The sequence below is a fragment of the Citrus clementina genome, unplaced genomic scaffold (assembly GCF_000493195.1).
Source record: "Citrus clementina cultivar Clemenules unplaced genomic scaffold, Citrus_clementina_v1.0 scaffold_3, whole genome shotgun sequence".
In the NCBI taxonomy this organism is placed as follows: domain Eukaryota; kingdom Viridiplantae; phylum Streptophyta; class Magnoliopsida; order Sapindales; family Rutaceae; genus Citrus; species Citrus x clementina.
This window is the reverse complement of record NW_006262339.1, coordinates 30,387,921-30,406,990: the sequence shown is the minus strand read 5'-3', so window position 1 is coordinate 30,406,990 and position 19,070 is coordinate 30,387,921. Positions and strand designations below refer to the sequence as shown.

The 19,070-nt window shown below is 36.6% G+C and overlaps 2 protein-coding genes across 2 annotated transcripts; one reads left to right on the top strand and one right to left on the bottom strand.

Moving 5' to 3' along the window:
* Nucleotides 1-7,054: 7,054 nt before the first annotated feature.
* LOC112099844 (protein FAR1-RELATED SEQUENCE 12-like) lies at nucleotides 7,055-7,855 on the bottom strand. The gene is made up of 2 exons (XM_024187342.1): nucleotides 7,429-7,855; nucleotides 7,055-7,284 (listed from the first exon to the last, which is right to left on the bottom strand). Exons 1-2 carry the CDS (start codon nucleotides 7,853-7,855, stop codon nucleotides 7,055-7,057), a joined length of 657 nt encoding a protein of 218 aa, XP_024043110.1.
* A 2,534-nt stretch (nucleotides 7,856-10,389) lies between these two features.
* On the top strand, nucleotides 10,390-15,124 carry LOC18049524 (solanesyl diphosphate synthase 2, chloroplastic). Its single transcript, XM_024188924.1, has 7 exons — nucleotides 10,390-10,570; nucleotides 10,744-10,983; nucleotides 11,299-11,423; nucleotides 12,425-12,552; nucleotides 12,635-12,738; nucleotides 14,006-14,133; nucleotides 14,243-15,124. Coding segments are annotated over exons 1-7 (1,275 nt in total). The 5' UTR covers nucleotides 10,390-10,569; the 3' UTR covers nucleotides 14,792-15,124.
* The last annotated feature ends 3,946 nt before the right edge of the window (nucleotides 15,125-19,070 follow it).

The following is a 19,070-nucleotide window of genomic DNA, read 5'->3' as shown; positions in this document are numbered from 1 at the left end:
AATAAGTTTCTGAATTTAAAATGAGTTTAAGCTTGCTCTTGGATGTGAGTTCGGCCAACAGAACCTCACGTTGGAGTGAATCCTCTAAATTTTTGTCTTGACTATAAATTGTACTTTTTCTATGTTACAGGTAGGCAAGATTGTATACGAGGTTCTTAGGTTTTATTCGCCATCGTCAGTGCTTAACCGAAGAACTACTTGCGGAGACAAAACTAGGAGACATTGCTATACCACAAGGAGTTTTAGTTTCATTGCCAACAAGGCAACAATTATATTTCAACATGATCAAAGAACATTGGGGTGAAGATGCAAAAGAGTTCAACCCAGATAGGTTTTCTCAAGGAATTTCAAAGGCATCAAAGGATCAAGTCTCGTTCTTCCCATTCAGTTGGGTCCTCGACTATGCATTGGTCAAAACTTTGCTTTGATGGAAGTCCAACTAGCTGCGGCAATGATGCTGCAGAATTTTTATTTTTAGCTTTCTCCAACTTACATACATGCCCATTTTCGTGGACTAACTGTATTTCCACATTATGGTGCTCAAATAATTTTACAAAAGCTTTAGAATTAAAATTTTTCTTTAGCTTTCATGCATTGTGTAAAGAATTTAACTCCATTGCTTGATCTTTTGCACAGACCTTGTTGGATGAAATTCCTAGCTATACGGGGATTTTAATTGGCTTTTTTTTGTGTTTAACTCTTCATGGAAAGTATTCATTTTTTTTTTCGTTTAATGCACATTAAATTATATGTATAAAATGCTACAGGTTGTTGGATGGGTATAGACCAGTGAATCTCAAGTGAGATATACTGGTAAGAGTAAGGTGAGATTGACAAATCTGTCAACTCAATCAAATATTTGATAAAGGATTCGTATTCCCAAAATTATAACACGATTCGTCTCCTTTGGTACTTTATTTTCTCTTATAGATTGAGTTTTATGTTAAGGTAACAATGTTATTTTGTTCTTAGAATGTTTTTTACTTTGAAATTTGCTATCAGATTGATTAAGAACAATGGCTTGATAGTGTTTCATAATTTAAAGTTAAAATTTTTAAGTTAAAATAGTTCGAATTCTAAATTATTATTTTCAAACTTCAAATTTTTTTTTTTTAATAGAACTTACTTTATAGGAGAAAACCGGTTGGGAAAAAAAACTCGATCCGATCCAACTTGTTGGGCTTACTCTAGAGACTAGAGATCCATTTTCAATTTGTTTTTTAAATCATTATTCGAAATTTCAATCAAACACACAATCCGATCCAACAAAAGATGAAAATGTAGAAATCAATTTCACGGCGACATGTAATTATTTGTACCTTCGTACTATAAATACGGCCGAAAATTAAACCCGACTGGTTTGAAAATAATTTTACCAATTCAACCAAAATCATGTAAATTTTTGAAACTTTTTTAAAAAAGGTAAAATTAATTAGTTGTAAAATTAGCTGGTAGAAATCAGTGGAATATGCAAAAATTTCATATGTCAGGTCATCCATTTATAGAATGGAGACTAATTGTCACCGCCATGAGTCATGATGGCCGAATGCCTAGTGTAATGCCCCAAGCATCCCAACAAGCCTTGATGTATGCCACCATCCATGAAGGTTCTAGAACCATAGAGGCTCTCTACGCTCATATAGTGCATGTGATAGCTCGTAGATAGCTCCATGTAATTAATGAGATGGGTGGATAGTTCTAGAGCACAATCTAGACATTTCCTGGTACTCTATAAATAGAAGGGGCTTTATTGGGCTCAACACACACAAGAAATCCAGTACACACACTACATAAAGCATTGTAAGCTTTCCTTTGAGTAATAGAGTTCTTTCGTCCCATCTTGAGCGAGTTTGAGTGAATATTTTTTCCTACTTTCGAATCTAGTAATGTTGTGAGTGAGTAAGGCTGACTTAGGGCCAAGAGAGTGGCATTTGACGCCTAAGGCCGCATGATTCAGTGAGGGATCAAGTGGGTCGTGACAGTTGGTATCAGAGCCGTAATCACTTTTAGGGCATTTGCATTGTTTAAAAGGAAGAATGTCGAACCTCACTCATGATGACTAAAAGGGGAGATACCAAAATCATTACTCGAAGAAAGGGAAGAACAACAAGGAGAAGTCCATGGATATACTGAATGCCATGGAGAATAGGGCTGTTCATGGGGAGATTGTCACCGTCAACGTAAAAGAGTGTCTCAAAATCTTCAAGCAAAAGATAGAGAAGGTTGATCATCTTGAGGGACATAAGGGTGACCTGAGCCAAGTCATGATGGTGCAACGCCAAAGTCTCGAGGAGTTTCAAGTTGCGATGATGAACTCCATTGAGGCATTAAGAGCTCAAGTGGAGGAGCTTAACATGAGTCTTGATGAGACCAAGAGTGATTGGGCACTGTGCAAGAAGGCGGTGGCCAGCAGAGTGCTTACCACCAATGCTACACCTTCAATGAAGGTTGAGGTATGGAGACTAATGAGGTACAGGGGCAAGCGAAGATGCCCAAGAGATTGACAATTTTTTATTTTCCATAGAGAGGTACTTCGAAGCCACCAATGTTCAAGCCGACCAAGAGAAGGTGAACATTGCGACAGGGTATCCTGAGGATCACGCGACTACTTGGTGACAGCGGAAGCATGTGGAGATGGTGCGTATGACGTGCATCATCAACACATGGGACTTGCTCAAGTGCGAGCCAAATAAGCAATTCTATCTGTGGAATGTTGCATATAAGGCTCACAAGAAGATGAGAGAAATGAAGCATACATGGTCCATCTCGAGATATGTGAAGGAATTCTTGAAGCTGATGCTTCAAATTAACAACATGAACTCAGAAGATTTATTGTCAACTTCATAGAAGGACTCCAACTGTGGGAACAATGAGAGCTTTAGCGGTGCAAATTAAATGACATCTCCACTGCCCTCACTGAGGCAGACACACTTGTAGAGTTCCAAATAAATAAATCATCTAAGCCAAAGAAGGAGGATAAGCCCCAACATGGAAAATGTAGGGGAGTAAAATGAGACAAGCCCCCACAACATGATGTCAAGGAAAAATCGCCACGAAAGAAGGATGGTTCGAAGGGCGGTAAGAAGGAAGTCAAGTGCAAGCACAATTGCTTCCTTTGCGATGACGACCATTGGGTGAAGGACTACCCAAAGAAAAAGACTTTCAATGCCACGAAGAAAAGCAACTAGAAGTGCCACCAGCCAAAGCTGTTAATATGGGTTGCCTCCAATTCTTCAATGTATTGAATGCCAAGCAAATTCCCATAAAGGTGCAAGGCAAGTCGTTAATGCATGTTGAGACCATGATCAACGGAAAAAAAAAACACTCAAGTCTTGATTAACATGGGAGCATCTTACAACTTCATCAAGGTGGATGAGGCCAACCACCTTAGTTTCAAATTTGAGAAAACTAATAGTTGGCTCAAGATGGTGAATTCGGAGGCTAAAACACTTAGTGGGGTAGCGAGGGATGTGGAGCTACATATAAGCACTTAGCGTGTTAAAGTAAACTTCTATATTGTACTTTTAAATGACTTTACTCTTGTTTTGGTATGGAATTCTTGTGGCAGTTCAATACGGTGCCACTTTCGAGATATAACTCCATGTGCATTTTGGAAGGAGCCTTATACGGTGCCAACTTTCCACAATGCAAGTCAGCAAAGGTTGGAAATGATATAAGGAGACATTTCTCGCCATCATTCATAAGGTCGATGAGACGGAAAAGATATCGCAACCATAGAGCCAATACCGAACGTGGTAGCTCAAGTCTTTGAGGAGTATAAGGATGTGATGCCATTCAAGTTACCAAAGTAATTACTGCCACAATGGGAAGTGGATCACAAGTTAGAGTTTGGTGCCAAGCCACTAGCAAGAGCACTCTACCAAATGTCCCTACTGAAGTTAGAGGAGTTGTGGAAGCAAGTTAAGAAGCTGCCGAATGCGAGATATATCTAGCCTCAAAAGCACTATATGAGGCACCAGTTCTCTTTCAACAAAAGAATAATGGGATGCTTCAATTGTGTATCGACTATTAGGCCCTCAATAAGGTGACCATTAAGAACAAGTACCCTATCCTATTAATTGCGAACTTGTTCGACCAATTTGGATAGGCTAAGTACTTCTCTAAGCTCAATTTAAAATTGGGGTACTATTAAGAGTGGATTACGGAAGGAGATAAGCCAAAGATTGCTTATGTGACTAGATATGAGGCATACGAGTTTAGGATCATGCCTTTTGGGCTCACCAACGCTCCAGCCACATTTTGCATGCTCACGAACCGCATCTTCCAGTTATACCTTGATCAGTTTGTAATGGTATATATTTAACGACATAGTGGTCTATAGTAACACTTAGGAGGAACATGCCGAGCACCTACGGACTATTTTCAAGATATTTTAGGACAATGAACTTTAAGTTAAGTGAGAGAAATGCTCATTCACAAAGTCAAAAGTTGATTTTCTTGACCACAAGATCAGAGATGGGATGTTATTTTTAAATACGGCCAAGGTCAAGTCCATTGTCGAATAGGAGCTGCCAATGAAGGGTAAAAGTTACGCTCTTTCTTCACCTTGCTAACTACTATAGGAGGTTCATCAAGGGCTATTCTACGATTGTTGCACCATTAACCGAGTTGCTCAAAAGGAGCACAAAGTGTGAATAAACCAAGAGCAGCCAACAAGCCTTTGATGCCCTCAAGAATGTTATGGAAAAGTCGATTTTAGCACTACCAAACCATACATTACTGTTTGAGTACATATGGATGCTTCTGATTTTGCTGTTGAAGGTGTGTTGATACAAGGAGAGCATCTAATAGCTTTTGAAAGCCAAAAGCTAAATGATACGGAGCAACAGTATATGGTGCAAGATAAGGAAATGACTACAGTAGTACACTATTTATGCACTTAGAGGCATTACTTGCTTGGGTCTAAGTTCGCGGTGAAGACGGACGATGTGGCGGCTAGTTACTTTCAAAGTCAAAAGAAGCTAAGTATGATACAAGCAAGATGATAAGATTTTCTGGCTGAATTCAACTATGTTTTAGAGTATAAGCCAGAAAGGGTCAATTTAGTATGAATTTGCCACCACGAGTAAGATATAAGGGGAGCTTCTCATAAAGAAGGGTATAGAGCATGATCCCTTGAGCAATCAATTGGTTTCTTTTGCACAACAGGAGAAATCCAAGAGATTTTGAGTTGAGGATGGTTTTTTGTACACCAAAGGATAGTGCATCTGTATTCTGAAGTGGGCAACTTGAGGTAGAACTTAATTAAGGAGTGTCATGACACCAAGTGGGCTGGACAATCGAGGCAAAGACAGACACATGCATTGCTAAAGCCGGCGTACTATTAGCCTCAAATAAGAGATGAGGTAGAACAGTTCGTGAGGACATGTCTTATGTGCCAACAAGACAAAACAAATCAATAATATCTCGTAGAGTTACTCGAGTCACTTCCCAATACGGATTAACCATGGGAGAGCATATCAATGGATTTCATTATATATCTTCTGAAGTCCGAAGGGTTTGCAATTATTATTGTAGTGGTAGATCGATTATCCAAATATACCACCTTTGTTATTACCCTGAATGAGTGCTCAGTGGAGGACACCACCAAGCTTTTCTTTAAGCATGTGGTGAATAAAAAGGACTTGTGAAATCCATCATTATTAACTATGACATCCAGTTTACTAGGAGGTTTTAGACTGAGTTGTTCAAGCTTCTGGGATTGGCCTTACATTCTTTTACAAGCTTTCACATACAGAACAATGGGCAAATAGAGAGAGTGAATGCTTTGCTAGAGTTGTACTTACAATATTTCGAAAGCACCAACCAGCATGGTTGGCCGAAATTACTGGTCGTGATCTAATTTTCTTACAATTTGCAATGAAGTATGGCTATTTCTAAAAGTCATTTAAGGTGGTCATGGGATAGCAACTGCTAACAACGAACACGCCCATTGTAAGCAATATTGAGAGGCGTTCTACAACATACAAAGTTGCTAAGTCGTGGCATGAGCAAGCAGATATAGTATGGGTGCACCTCGACAAAGAAACTAAGCAGATGAAGAAATTGGCGGACAATAAGCATATACATGTAGAGTTTAATGTAGAGAACTTAATGCTAGTCAAGATCTTATCGTCACAATACTAGTCTACCTGTTTACTGTAGAAGTGTCTTGCTCGGTGGTATGAGGGGTCATTTCTTATTATTAATAGGGTCGTCAACATATCATATAAGCTAGAGTTGCCTTTTTAGTTCAAACTTCATCCGTGTACCATAGTGACACGGAAGATCCAAAGCACAGAGAGTCAAAGCGCCCTTCACTCGCTAATACAAAAGTGTATGACAAAGTGGAGAGTGTTTTGGCTGATCGAATAATTCAAAGGAAGAGTTTTCCACCATGCCAAGAATACTTCGACAAGTGGAAGAAACTACCTGAAAGTGAAGTAAGTTGAGAGCCCGTAAATGACTTGTGGCAGTTTTGAGATAAGATCAAAGACTTCCACAATAAGTTGGCAAGGACGTCTTTGGATTAAGTGGGGGAAAATGTAATGCCCTAAACATTTAAGTAAGTCTTGATGTGTGCCACCACCCATGAAGGTTCTAGAATCAGGGAGGCTCTCTACACTTATGCATTGCATGTGGTAGTTTGTAAGTAGTTCCATGTAATTAATGAGATAACTGGATAGTTCTAGAGTATCATCTAGGCATTTTCTTGTACTCGATAACTACGAGGGGCCTCATTTAGCTCAATACAAGTAAAAAATCTAGCACACACATAACGTAAAGCATTATAAGCTTTCCTTTAAGTAATATACTTTTTTCCTCTATTCTATAGCGAGTTTGAATAAGTATTCTTTCCTACTTTCAAATCCAACAATGTTGTGAGTGAGTAAGGCTGACTTAGAGCCAAAAGAGTGAGATTCAATGCTTAAGGTTGTACAATTCGGTGATGAATCAAGTGGGTCATGACAATAAGCTTGGCTTGTGGCCTTGTACCTAGTTGTGGTAGCAACATGGGCATGCTTGTGGGAAAGCATGAAAGCAAGGCAAGAGCTTATGTGGTATCAAATGTGACAATATCCCCAAAGTCCTTATAGGCTGCCATGCTCCTTAGATCTGCCCAAAATACATTTTTTAACTGACCCTCCTCATCTAGGTCAATATTGAAGAAAAACCCATCATTTTCTGTTTGCATTTTCTGAAAATACCTCTGAATTGCAATAGCATCCCTTTCTCCGAGTTTTAATCGCCTCACCTTGTCAACATGATTTCTAGCATCTCTTTCTTAAAATGACACATTTTCAAAGCCACCAGCCTCAACAACAATCGACTTAAAACTTTGAGCCATTTTAATTCCAGCTTTTTCATTTATTTCAAGTTGGTTTTTAACAAAAGGACTAATGGTACGGTTGCATCGATAATACCTACTCTTGCTTGGACTCACGGCATGGTTGTGTTCAAGGATCAAATTTTTAATTACCCATTTTCCACTAACAAAATCCAAACGTCCTCCAATTTTAGCATTGCGTCCAATTTTTTGGTTTGGTTGAAGCCGCAAAACATTAGTGGATTTGGCTTTTGACTTGCCGTTTCTCCTACAAGTAAATGTCACATATCTCAAACTCCCATCATCCATTTTTCTACAAGATCTCCGCATCACTGGAAACCCATCTTGTAGGCCATAAGTTTTATAATATTCAAACATTTCATCAGGACTATCAAAAGACATCCCAACCGTAGGCTCAACAACATTTTCCACCACCAATTCCTCATTGTTTTCTTCCAAATCAACCCCCTGTAAATCCTGCAATTCCCCAACTTCATCAACCTCCTCCACTTGTTCGAAATTATCCATTAACTGCTACAAATTAAAATAATTCAATATCTTATTAGTTATTTATCGCAAATTCATTAAATTTAGAAACAAAATTTAAAAAACAAAATGAAACAACTCAACATTCAAAATGCAACATAGAAACAAATACTCAGCAGATGGTAAGGTGTTTAAGTTGAATAATTCAAATCCAACAGATGGTAATTAACAAGAGTATTAGTAATAGAAACTTCTCCATATTCATCACTCTGTCAACTCAAGGCTGTATACAATATATCTTATTGATTTCTTGAGGACGACAATGAACATTAAGGTTTGAAATCTAATGAAAAGAATTTGTCAAATTGTACAGGTCAAATGATACAGCTTTTGCAGTATAAGGTTCGGATATACAAACAAATGCCCAGCTCATTAATCAACATTCAAAATGCAATATAGAAACAAATACTCAGCTTAATATCCAATATATTAACGTAATTGTCAAATAACGGCAATATCACCCAAAACAAAGTTTCATACAAACATGAGAACGAGAATGAGACAAATCAAGAATATGAGAACTGAAAAAATATATTCAATGTTACAATGTTACAATGTTGTAAAAACGCAGGGAAAAATTAAAAAAATCAAAAAACAAAATGCTGCAAAGAAGACAGTACCAAAAAAAAAATTCAAGCTTTCAAGCACAATGTTAATCTTGCTCTGCCGAAACTTCGCAGCTGCTGTTGGTCTTGTTCCGTCGAAACTCAGCTTTCAAGGACAAATTTCGCAGCCGAAACTCAGCTCTTGTTGGTCTTGTTCTTCACTAAGTGGGTACGTTCTTTGTTAATCACTTTCTTCAGTTCAGCTTAAGACGAAGAGGATGAAGCGTTCTGCTGTGGATCCCGTTCTGCTGTGGATCGCCTGCTGTGGATCTCGGTCGAGGATGGAAGAAATGAAAAAGAAACGAAGAAACGAAAAAGAAAAAAAAAGAAAAGAAAACGACGCAAAAAAAGAAAATGGAGAAGCAAAAAAGAAAAAAAAACAAACAAAACGACGCCGTTTGGTTTATTTTCGGGATTTAACCTAGGATTTGACCCTGGACAAACATTAGCACTCTAAATTTTACTGCATTTAGATTTAATTTATGTTGTAAAAAGAAAATATAAATACTTGGATCAAGTGAAACATCAAGCACGTGAACGTTAAAGATTTTGTTTGGTCCTGCCCTGCCCATAAATATTTAATCTTACATACAACATAAACTTTCGAGTCATAATTTTTAAATTACATATCATATTTTGCATATGACTTCTTCCCAGATTTCTTAATTTTTAATTAGTTTGATTCAAAATTATATGTACTTGTTTAAATAGCGTTGGATTAATTTATTCTCCTTGGTGGTCTAAAAGATCATATTTTGTTACCCTTGATTGGAATATTATATCAATTGAATCAAACACCCAATTCGTTCATCCCATTTTTTTAAATTTATTTATTTTTAACAGTACATAGGGATTCATCTCATTTTATATTAAAATAACTTAGGTTTGGTATTGTAATTAAGAAGTTGGAATTTAAAAATTATAATATTAAAGTATTATTTAAAAGTAATATTTATCATATATTATTAATTTTTATTTTATAATTAAATTTTTTTATTTAAGCTACGACACTTTAATATTAAACAGGACCTAAGTAGAATGCACTATGATAAATATTTAGACTACTGTTATGCACATCTCTCCTTTTCTTTATGTGCATGGAAGATTTTTCTGAATAGTAAATTTTTTCACCTAAATCTATATCTGTAATATGATTTTCTTCGTGTTGTTGATGATGATTATTTTTACAACAAATTTGTTATGGTATCAATTAAAAAAATTTTATCAAGCGATGAATTAATGACGGTTTTGGTTGAAAGAGCCTCGGAATGCATTATTACATGAGATTGCATTAGTTATTTTAATGCAACTCTACTTTTAGTATTAAAAAAATAATAATATTATATTATGGTGTATTATAAATCCAACTTGATGCCTACAGCCGACTAGTTATTATTGTTATTTTGAATTGTTGTTCATGAAGGAATGAAATTAAGTTTAAAGTAACATAATTTGGCTACCGTACTCTATAACTTGGCACCATCAAATCATCAAATTATGAAAACAAAAATTAATTTCGTTTGCTCCCCCGTATGGTTTGGTTTTTATGTATTAAGATAAATCAAGCGGATTCTCTCAGCCCTTCCTCTAATTTTCTCAACTACCTTAAACTAATAAAGTCAAAACTTAATTAAATTTTTATCAATTATAATTATTGCATAATTCAAGAAACATTGATTGGAATCTCACTTCACACACATGCAAAAAGAGAAAAAGAAAAAAGAAAAAAAACGTATTCTTGATATATATATATATATATATTTTTTACATATTCTACTTTCTTCTATTGAATATTCTTATTGATAATCAGAGAAAACGAACTTGGCTACGATTTTTGACCACTAATTTGATTTCCCCATGGATTTACTGTGGACCCACAGATGAGGCCGTTTCATGGCCCTTTTCTTACATCTAACCAACAAGCGTGCAACACTTCTTTCGTTTTAGAACGTCACTGGCCTCAACTCTCTTCAAACTAATAACAACAAATAATGTAAGATCCTATGTGGGTTTCTTTGTGCCACTCGATTTCGACCACATTTGTATTCATTCTGTGGAGAGTAAACTGTCAGCGCCAAAACAAAAGCACCCAGTTGAGCTCTTTAGCTTCTTTTCAAATTTTCTCCCATACCCAGTTGGTGATTTGTTCGGTGTTTGTTTCAAAATTTTGTTTTTATGGGGAGATTGAACTGAGTTCTTTATCTGGATACTTGATTTGAGTCTAAAGTTTGGTGCTTTCTTCGTTTTTGCTTTTTGGGTATTTAGTGCTGAGAATGATGTCAATGACAAGCCACAATCTTGATTTTGGAAGAAGTGTACTTGATTTGTTGGCTTGTGGGTGTTCTAGTAGCGCCTCTATTCATAGGAGTTCAGTGAGAAAAATTGCAATGACAGGTTCTAGGAAGAGTAACAGGGGCTGTGGTGCTAGGAGATTGGTTTGTTGTAGGCAAAACCTTGCTCGTTGTCGAGTTTATTCCACCAAAACACCTGAGACTCTACTTAATGGTAATGTATTTTGCATCTTCTGATGGCTAAGAGTTGTTTTTGTTTGTTTATGCTATTTGGTTTAATCCATTCTGCTGCCATTCTTATTGCTATATCACTGTTTACTTTCAGTTTGGTACTGGTATTCTTATTGATAATGGTTGTGATTGGTGTTAAGTAGGGTATATATTCGTGCTTGATTTTATCGAATTTAGTATCTTGTTTTATTGGTAATGGCAGTGCTCTTTAGCGTGACATAGTACCTGGTTTTGTTGTTATCATGTTGGATTAACAATTGAAATTATAACTTTGATTTTACCTATGGAATCAATATAGAAGTTGGCCAAATTCCTCCAACGGTTTTGAATTTGAAGGAAAAGTCAAGAAGCCCAATTTCTCTGGCCAATATTTTTGAAGTGGTTGCTGAGGACCTTCAGACACTTAATCAGAATCTCAAGTCTGTAAGTATTTTCTGTGAATTTTTTATACTGGCTATTGTTGAGAGAAGCTACATAGTTTTTTAATTTTTGTTTTTGCAATGATATGTTTGTTAATATGCTGGTTGCTGTTGTCGTGTTGTTGCTTTACTTGTACTGCTATACTCAGTTTCATTAAGCTTATTCTTCCATGTGAAACGACTACAATTGTTTCTGGCCTTTCTATATTCTTCCTGGTGAAGTAAAGAAAGTTCAAGGTGCTTCCCTGCAGAACCAATATTTTGCTAGAGCTGAGCCAGTATGACTTGGTTCCTTTTGATTCGAAACAATTATGAGTTGATATACAAATGTAGTTTATATTTTTACAGAATACAAGAATTCATCTAGTTGCATAATGAGAAGATTGCATTGTACTATCTTTATTATCACCCTAGAATGTGAAGTAGGGACAGATTTCAATGCATTTTGTGGTGTAAAACCTCTCTTGAAAAGATTCTTCTTCCTTTACAATGTACATAGCCTTCTTGTGATGTCAATTATAGTTTTTCTTGATGCTTGCAGTTTTATCTTATAAAATATTGAGCTTGTTCTAATTTGTTTTGTCTCTGACGGTCTGTGACTTCAGGTTTAGTGAATGGGGTAGACCCTTGCAATCTCCATTCTTTCTTTTATCCTCTGTTTAACACCTTGATTATGTTTGTCTGAAATGGTGCTAGTTTTGGGTCAGCTGGAGCTCAGCAAGCGCAGTTTTTGGTGTTATTATTATGATGTCTTATAGCCTAAATAGCATGTTTGACAATTTATGGAACTGGGAATGTGAGTGAGAGTAGCTTTTGCTATCTGTATATTCTAACGTCAGTCTCTTGTATTATATTCTGTGGCACTCTGTAAATGCCTACTTTTGTATTTATGACGACTAATTAAAATTGAAAAATGAAGGAAAGATTTAACTCAGAATCTCTGTGTTTTGGTATTGTTTTCATATCAAATCGTATATAATTTTTCTGATGATGATGCTCTGCTAGATTGTTGGTGCAGAAAACCCAGTTTTAATGTCTGCGGCCGAGCAGATCTTTGGTGCTGGTGGTAAGAGGCTGAGACCAGCTTTGGTGTTCCTAGTGTCAAGGGCTACAGCAGAATTAGTTGGGTTGAAGTAAGCAAAATTCAAAATCCTTTCTCAGAAACTGAATTAATCATGTTAATCTAATGGAACATTCATTCTTTTCTTTTTTCAGAGAACTGACCACAAAGCATCGTCGTTTAGCTGAAATCATTGAGATGATTCATACTGCAAGTTTGATACATGATGATGTGTTAGATGAAAGTGACATGCGAAGAGGTATATTTATACTGCTACATCTGGCTATTCAGTAAAATTTTACTTTTTCTTCATTTGCATCTCCATCTGCCTATTCATTGAGGACCAAATCTATTTTAGAATTTTTGCATAGATGTCAAGCCATTGCCTAAAACAGGAGCTTGCATGGAGTGTCCACAAGATATTGTATCAAATATTGATGCTTTGACTGCCCAGAGTGATTCCATTCTTGAATTTTGTAACAAAGTTAACAAATTTTCATTCACAATAATGTATTTGGAATACTCTTTTCTCATGGTCCAATTTGTTATTGATTTTGTCTTATAAAATCAATATGTTAGCTTCCACTACCTACTATTGGTTTTGCACTTGAATTTTGCTTCATTTGGGAGGATGACTGAGGAGTGCTGTAGATTAAATCACCATCAGCATGTCAATTCTTGGGCATATTGCTCGGATAACTCCTTCTGGATACTTAAAAGCTAGTGTCATGTGTTTATTTTCTAAAACTGGTAAAGAAGACCAATTTATGTCATCCATGATTGGCACTAAGTATGTTCATTTGGGGATTTTCTATAACCAAATGGAATAATCATATTCATGGGGATGCATTTATGCACCCTAGATAGATAGCTTTCACTCTTCTTGGCAATGCTGCATTTATTTTGTTGATGATGTTTAAATACCAAACTTTTGTTTATTTACCAAATGGGCTTTTGTTTTTGAAAGTGAACTTTTTATAATAGATTCCAGTTGTAGGTGGAGAGGACAGTGGCAATATGAGCAACTTTACAAAGATAGAAAATAGCAATCAATTGTCATGTTTGTTGGTGAAGTAGTGTTCAAGTAGATATATCTAAGTCCAGTGAAATTGGTGTGAAGCCGAATAGGAATTATTGCTTAATCAGAAGAACTCTGAAAGAAACCATCCTGATCGAGTTTGAATGTGAAAATTGGTAGGCAACGTTGTTAGGTTAGGAATACAAAATTTCCACAAGAAACCAAATTGAATAGGCTGCAAGGAGGATTCTCAAGTACTGGGTCCAATCCTGCCCTATTCTTGTGCGAGTCAGTTTCATTTGATAAATAGTTATTAATTTAATTGGATTATGGTAACTACATTTGGTCATAATTTAAGATGATTTATAATCTCACAAGTCAAGATGTCACCTCCATGTAAAATCCATGATTTGACACTGTAAACTCCCACTGTGACCCAATATGGTTTATCCCGTTCTTTTAGCCTTCAAGGTTGCCTGTGATCTGAAGGATTTCTGCTCATTTGCAGGTCAGGAAACTGTTCACCAATTGTATGGCACCAGAGTTGCAGTACTGGCTGGGGACTTCATGTTTGCTCAGTCTTCATGGTACCTTGCAAATCTTGAAAACCTTGAAGTTATTAAGCTTATCAGTCAGGTATGACAGAAACTCATCTCTTGTAATCCAAAAAGTTCACAATTTTCTTTTACCGTTGCTATTCTTGTTAACTGTATTTTATTTGTAATCTGCATTTGTACTGTGGCAGGTTATCAAAGATTTTGCGAGTGGTGAAATCAAACAAGCTTCTAGCTTGTTTGATTGCAACCTCGAACTTGAAGAATATTTAATCAAGAGCTACTATAAAACAGCCTCCTTAATTGCTGCTAGTACCAAAGGAGCTGCTATTTTTAGTGGGGTTGACGGCAGTTTGTCCAAGCAAATGTATGAATATGGTAGGAATCTTGGTCTGTCTTTCCAGATTGTCGACGACATATTGGATTTCACACAGTCAGCAGAGCAGCTGGGTAAGCCAGCAGCCAGTGACCTGGCAAAAGGAAACCTGACAGCACCGGTTATATTTGCTCTAGAGAAAGAGCCAAAATTGAGAGAAATCATTGAATCTGAATTCTGTGAGACTGGTTCCCTCGATGAAGCCATTAAGTTGGTTAAGACTTCAGGAGGCATTGAGAAGGCACAAGAATTAGCGAAAGAGAAGGCCAATCTTGCAATTCATAACCTCCATTGTCTTCCTCGGAGTCCCTTTCGAGTGGCTCTCGAGGATATGGTGATGTTCAATCTTGAAAGATTTGTTTAGTTCAAAATTAGTTTACCACGCGTGTTACTTCTTGACAGAAAACACCCATTTAAGAGGATACACAAGGACAAGGAAATGAAAGTTGAAGCAAAAGCCTCTAACAGTGTTGACTGTGCCTTTCTCATGTTCACCATCAGAGATTCATACCAAAGCCAAGCTGCTCGTGCCTGGTTGTATATTCATATAAGGTATTGAGCTATGATTTTGGCTCATAATATTTGTTTATTCAAGCACATGCCTCGACTTGGATGCAAGAAAAGAAATCAGTAACCATTGTTGTACAATAAAGCTAAATGGCCATTAATAATGCCGAGTCATATTATTCATTTTTTTAATTTTCTCTGTCAAGTTACATTACAAACTATGGTTTCTGCCAATTATACTCACTATAAATGCACCGACGGAAGTATGCATGTGCATAGTTCCATTAGCCTCGTGGATAAATGTTCGGGGAGAAATTTTCAAAGAAGCTATTGCTGATGATCATGATAATGTCCAAAACCGGAGTTGTAAAAATTAGGAAGAGCATCATTGGATGGAGCACGAATCTCAAGAGGTAATCTGCTTTGATGGTGATGAAGATTAATATTTTCATTATTCACACCAAAAAATGGTGAAGGGTTGTTTTTGGAATTGATCAAAATCTTGTTAGCTTGTTGCTCCACATTCTTCTTTACGTCTTCCATCGCCGTCTTCAATTTTTCAAGTTCGTGTAAACCTAATTCGTTTATAGGAGCTTCCCACCAACATTGGCTTCGACTTGCTTTTCTTATTTCATTAAGCACTTCACCATGCTTCTTCTCAACTTCTAGTTGTGAAGCACTCGTGTTAGATGCATGTTGAGCTCTCGAATGTTAGCATTTCGATGAGCTTCAATAAGCTTGTTTGTGCCAGACTCTGAAGGCGACTTAGGGTCTTGAGCAAAATAACAATCAATAATTGAATCAACATTAGGGTGGCCGAAAGAGAAGGCTTTGTTGGCGGGAGGGAAGACTATTAGCGCAATATCAACGCCAGTACGCCACAAAGTGTGATAAGCTCACTGGTTATTTTGAACAGTCGGGTGTGACGTTTGGTTAATTGAAGATGATTTTTCTTTGGTATTTTTGAAATTGTAATCTTTTGGCGACCCACACAAGGCTTCGTCATCTCCATTGCTAGAGATTAAAATCAAAGAATAATAAAAAAGAAATTTACAAAATGTTGGTTTACCTTTTTTTTTTTTTTGGGATTTGTTGTGGTCACTGTTGAGGAAACATAAGAGTATTTATAGGGTTAATCTATTTAAAGTTTGCATTGTAACTTAATTTTGTGATTAATTCAAGATTTGGAAGTTATAGAATTTTATTCTTTAATGCATGATTAGTGAGAACTAATTATCTATATTAGTTGGCCTTTACAAGATAATAATTTCACTTGTCCAGTAATCTGGTTCAGTGAATACTGATTAACCATAATCGTTAGTGTTAATTCCAATATAGAAAAATCATAACCGAATTCTTTTACCATTTTTCTAATTAATATCTTTCGTCCAATTATGACTGCATGGTTTCTAATAGTGCAATACAGCCATGGCTAATTAAGTTCACGTATGCATTAAAAGCTATGTAACAGTCCCAGTATATATATATTTTTTTGAAAAGAGATTCAATTAAATTAACGTTGAAAGGAGATACATCACTTGTGAAGGGTATGAACCCTTCCACACAACAGTTTCGCATTTCTCTAAAGCTAACTTAGCTAAAGAGTGGGCAATAACATTACAAGATCTAGGCGTATACTTAATACTAACACGTTCAAAGTTTTCCACTAACTTCTGAATTTCTGAAACAACCCAATAGATCTCGGATCTGCTGTCCTGTTTGTTGTTAACTAAATTGACCACACCTTGAGAATCTGATTCCACGATTACAGCTTTCACTTTTGCTTCTCTTGCTACCAACATACCCCATTCCATAGCTTCTGCTTCCGCATAAGAAACATCTCCATGAAACTTAGAAACCTTGATAGCAGCTGGTGTAACATGCCCCGAATCATCTCTGATCACTGCTCTCAGCCCTACAATGTTCTTTTCAAACCTGATAGCTGCATCAATGTTTACTTTTACAAAACCATTTTGAGGGGGATTCCATGTCTGAGGAGGTACCCTCTGCTCTGTTTCACTGCAAGCCTCAGCTGAAGAATGCACCCTCTTATAAACTGTAATCATAGCTTCAGCTTTAGCTACCATAATCTGGGGGTTCTCCCTCTTTCCTTTGAATAGCAGCTGATTCCTAGCATTCCATTTTACCCAACAAATTGTTACCAACAGCTCCAGGTCAGCTTTGCTTCTCATTCTTTTCATAACATGCAGCAAACTTAAAATATCTTGACTGTGAACTGCATGAATATCATCTTCAAAATGGATTAGCTTCCATACCTTCTCAGCCGATTTGCAGGCCACTAGAGCATGAAAAACATTTTCCATTCCCATTTTACACACTTGGCAAGTGGGTTCCTGGATTATCTTTTTCTTCCACAGATTCTTAGCTGGGGGTAGTTGGTTTTTGGCTGCTCTCCAAGCAAAAATTCTGATCTTTTGAGGCAAAGCAAGGGACCAAATAATATTCCACTCATTTTTGGAAACCACAGAGCTTGAAGGCATGGCTGGAAACTTTATTTGGAGAGCTGTCTGGTACCCACTTTTAACCGAGAACTGGCCATTTTTTCTATAATGCCAAATCAGCTCATCCTCCCTTGGTCTTCGAGGTAGAGGAATCTTAGTAATTAAATCAGCATCCATTTTGTTGAAATGCTCATAAATCCTCTTCTCATCCCAGCAGTTTGCCTCATTGATTAATTCAGAGACTATAGCATCAGAAGGCAAAGTTGGCTTAACCACTGGCTAGAATGTTGAAGGTTGTGGGATCCAATTAGCCTTATGAATATGAATTTTCTGACCATTGCCAACTCTCCACCTAGAGCCCGAGCAAATTATTTTCCTTCCCCATAGAATGCTTCTCCAAATATATGAAGGGTTTGAGCCGAGTTTTGCATCCAAGAAATTTTTTGACTGGAAATACTTGGCTTGCAGGACCCTTGCCACCAGCGAGTCTGGACATTGCTGAATCCTCCAACATCCGCATTGCCGCCACTCTTCTCATCCGGATGTAAAACTTCATTAAAGTCTCCACAACACAACCAAGGGCTAGAAAATAAAACCGTCAGCCGCCTAAGGAGCATCCAAGTGTGTTTTTTCTAACCTGTTTTCGGATGTCCGTACACTCCTGTAAAACGCATTCGATTTCCATTTGGCATTTGAGTTTCGGCATCAATATGGTGCTGAACAGTCCCAGTATATTATTTAGACAGTTAGAGAAAGGCATTATGCATTTCTCCAATTGGTTTCATTAATTAAATCAATATAAAGAAAGAATGATTATCCTTATGCCACATAATGAGTTTTACCCGTCAAAATATTTTATATTTATGCATGGCACTATGGGATAAAGTAAGAATATGTGTGGACAAGAAAGTACAAACTCAATGAAAATCTATTTTTAGGAAATATAATTATCAATATCTTTAATTAAAAAAACAAATCTTTCAAATCTGATAAGGATATTCTGCCACACGTGATCTTGAGCCTTGCTCGTGAATATCTAAATTTGCTTGACGATCAGCAGCCAATCATCTCTATGCTTAAACTATAATTGACATGGCATACATGTCCGTATACCTGTACCACATCTCATCTACGTGACGAAGCTATAAATGACAAGCCATACATCAATGACCAAAGATTTATTTCTCTTTTTTCCTTTTCCTTTTCCTTTTCCAAATTAGTACAAATTAGAAAGCCACTCATTGGTTGAGTGCTGAGTACCTTACATTATTTTTGAAGTATGCTCTAACAATTACATTTCACTTTTGATCAAATCCCTTTTTTTTTAAAAAAAAAAAAAAAGATACCTTCATTTTTATTAATGAGTTGCAATAATTTTCTCCTCTTTTATTATGGTTGTGTGAATAATTTCCAGTTTGGAAGTAACTAAAGGATCTAAATAAACTCTTAATTATATCATCATTACAATTTGGATTTGTTGGTATCAAGCCTTTACACGTGGGCTCACAAAACTGTTGAATTATGTTTTCAAGCAAGTGGGTTTATCCGATTCATATTTGTCTGCACACATAATGAACTCTCTAAATTCCTCCATGAGAAATGCAAATCAGGTAACTTCACTTTGAAGAACTCAATTGGTTTCTTTAAAGACATGATTGATATGAAGCCCCCTAC

Coding starts and splice junctions, on each gene's coding strand:
- LOC112099844 (XM_024187342.1), bottom strand. CDS start 7,855: ATGGATAATTTCGAACAAGTGGAGGAGGTTGATGAAGTTGGGGAATTG. Junction 7,285..7,428: donor TGCCGTGAGTCCAAGCAAGA/GTAGGTATTATC, acceptor TGTCATTTTAAG/AAAGAGATGCTAGAAATCAT.
- LOC18049524 (XM_024188924.1), top strand. Junction 10,984..11,298: donor ACCTGAGACTCTACTTAATG/GTAATGTATTTT, acceptor GAATCAATATAG/AAGTTGGCCAAATTCCTCCA. Junction 12,553..12,634: donor GCAGAATTAGTTGGGTTGAA/GTAAGCAAAATT, acceptor TTCTTTTTTCAG/AGAACTGACCACAAAGCATC.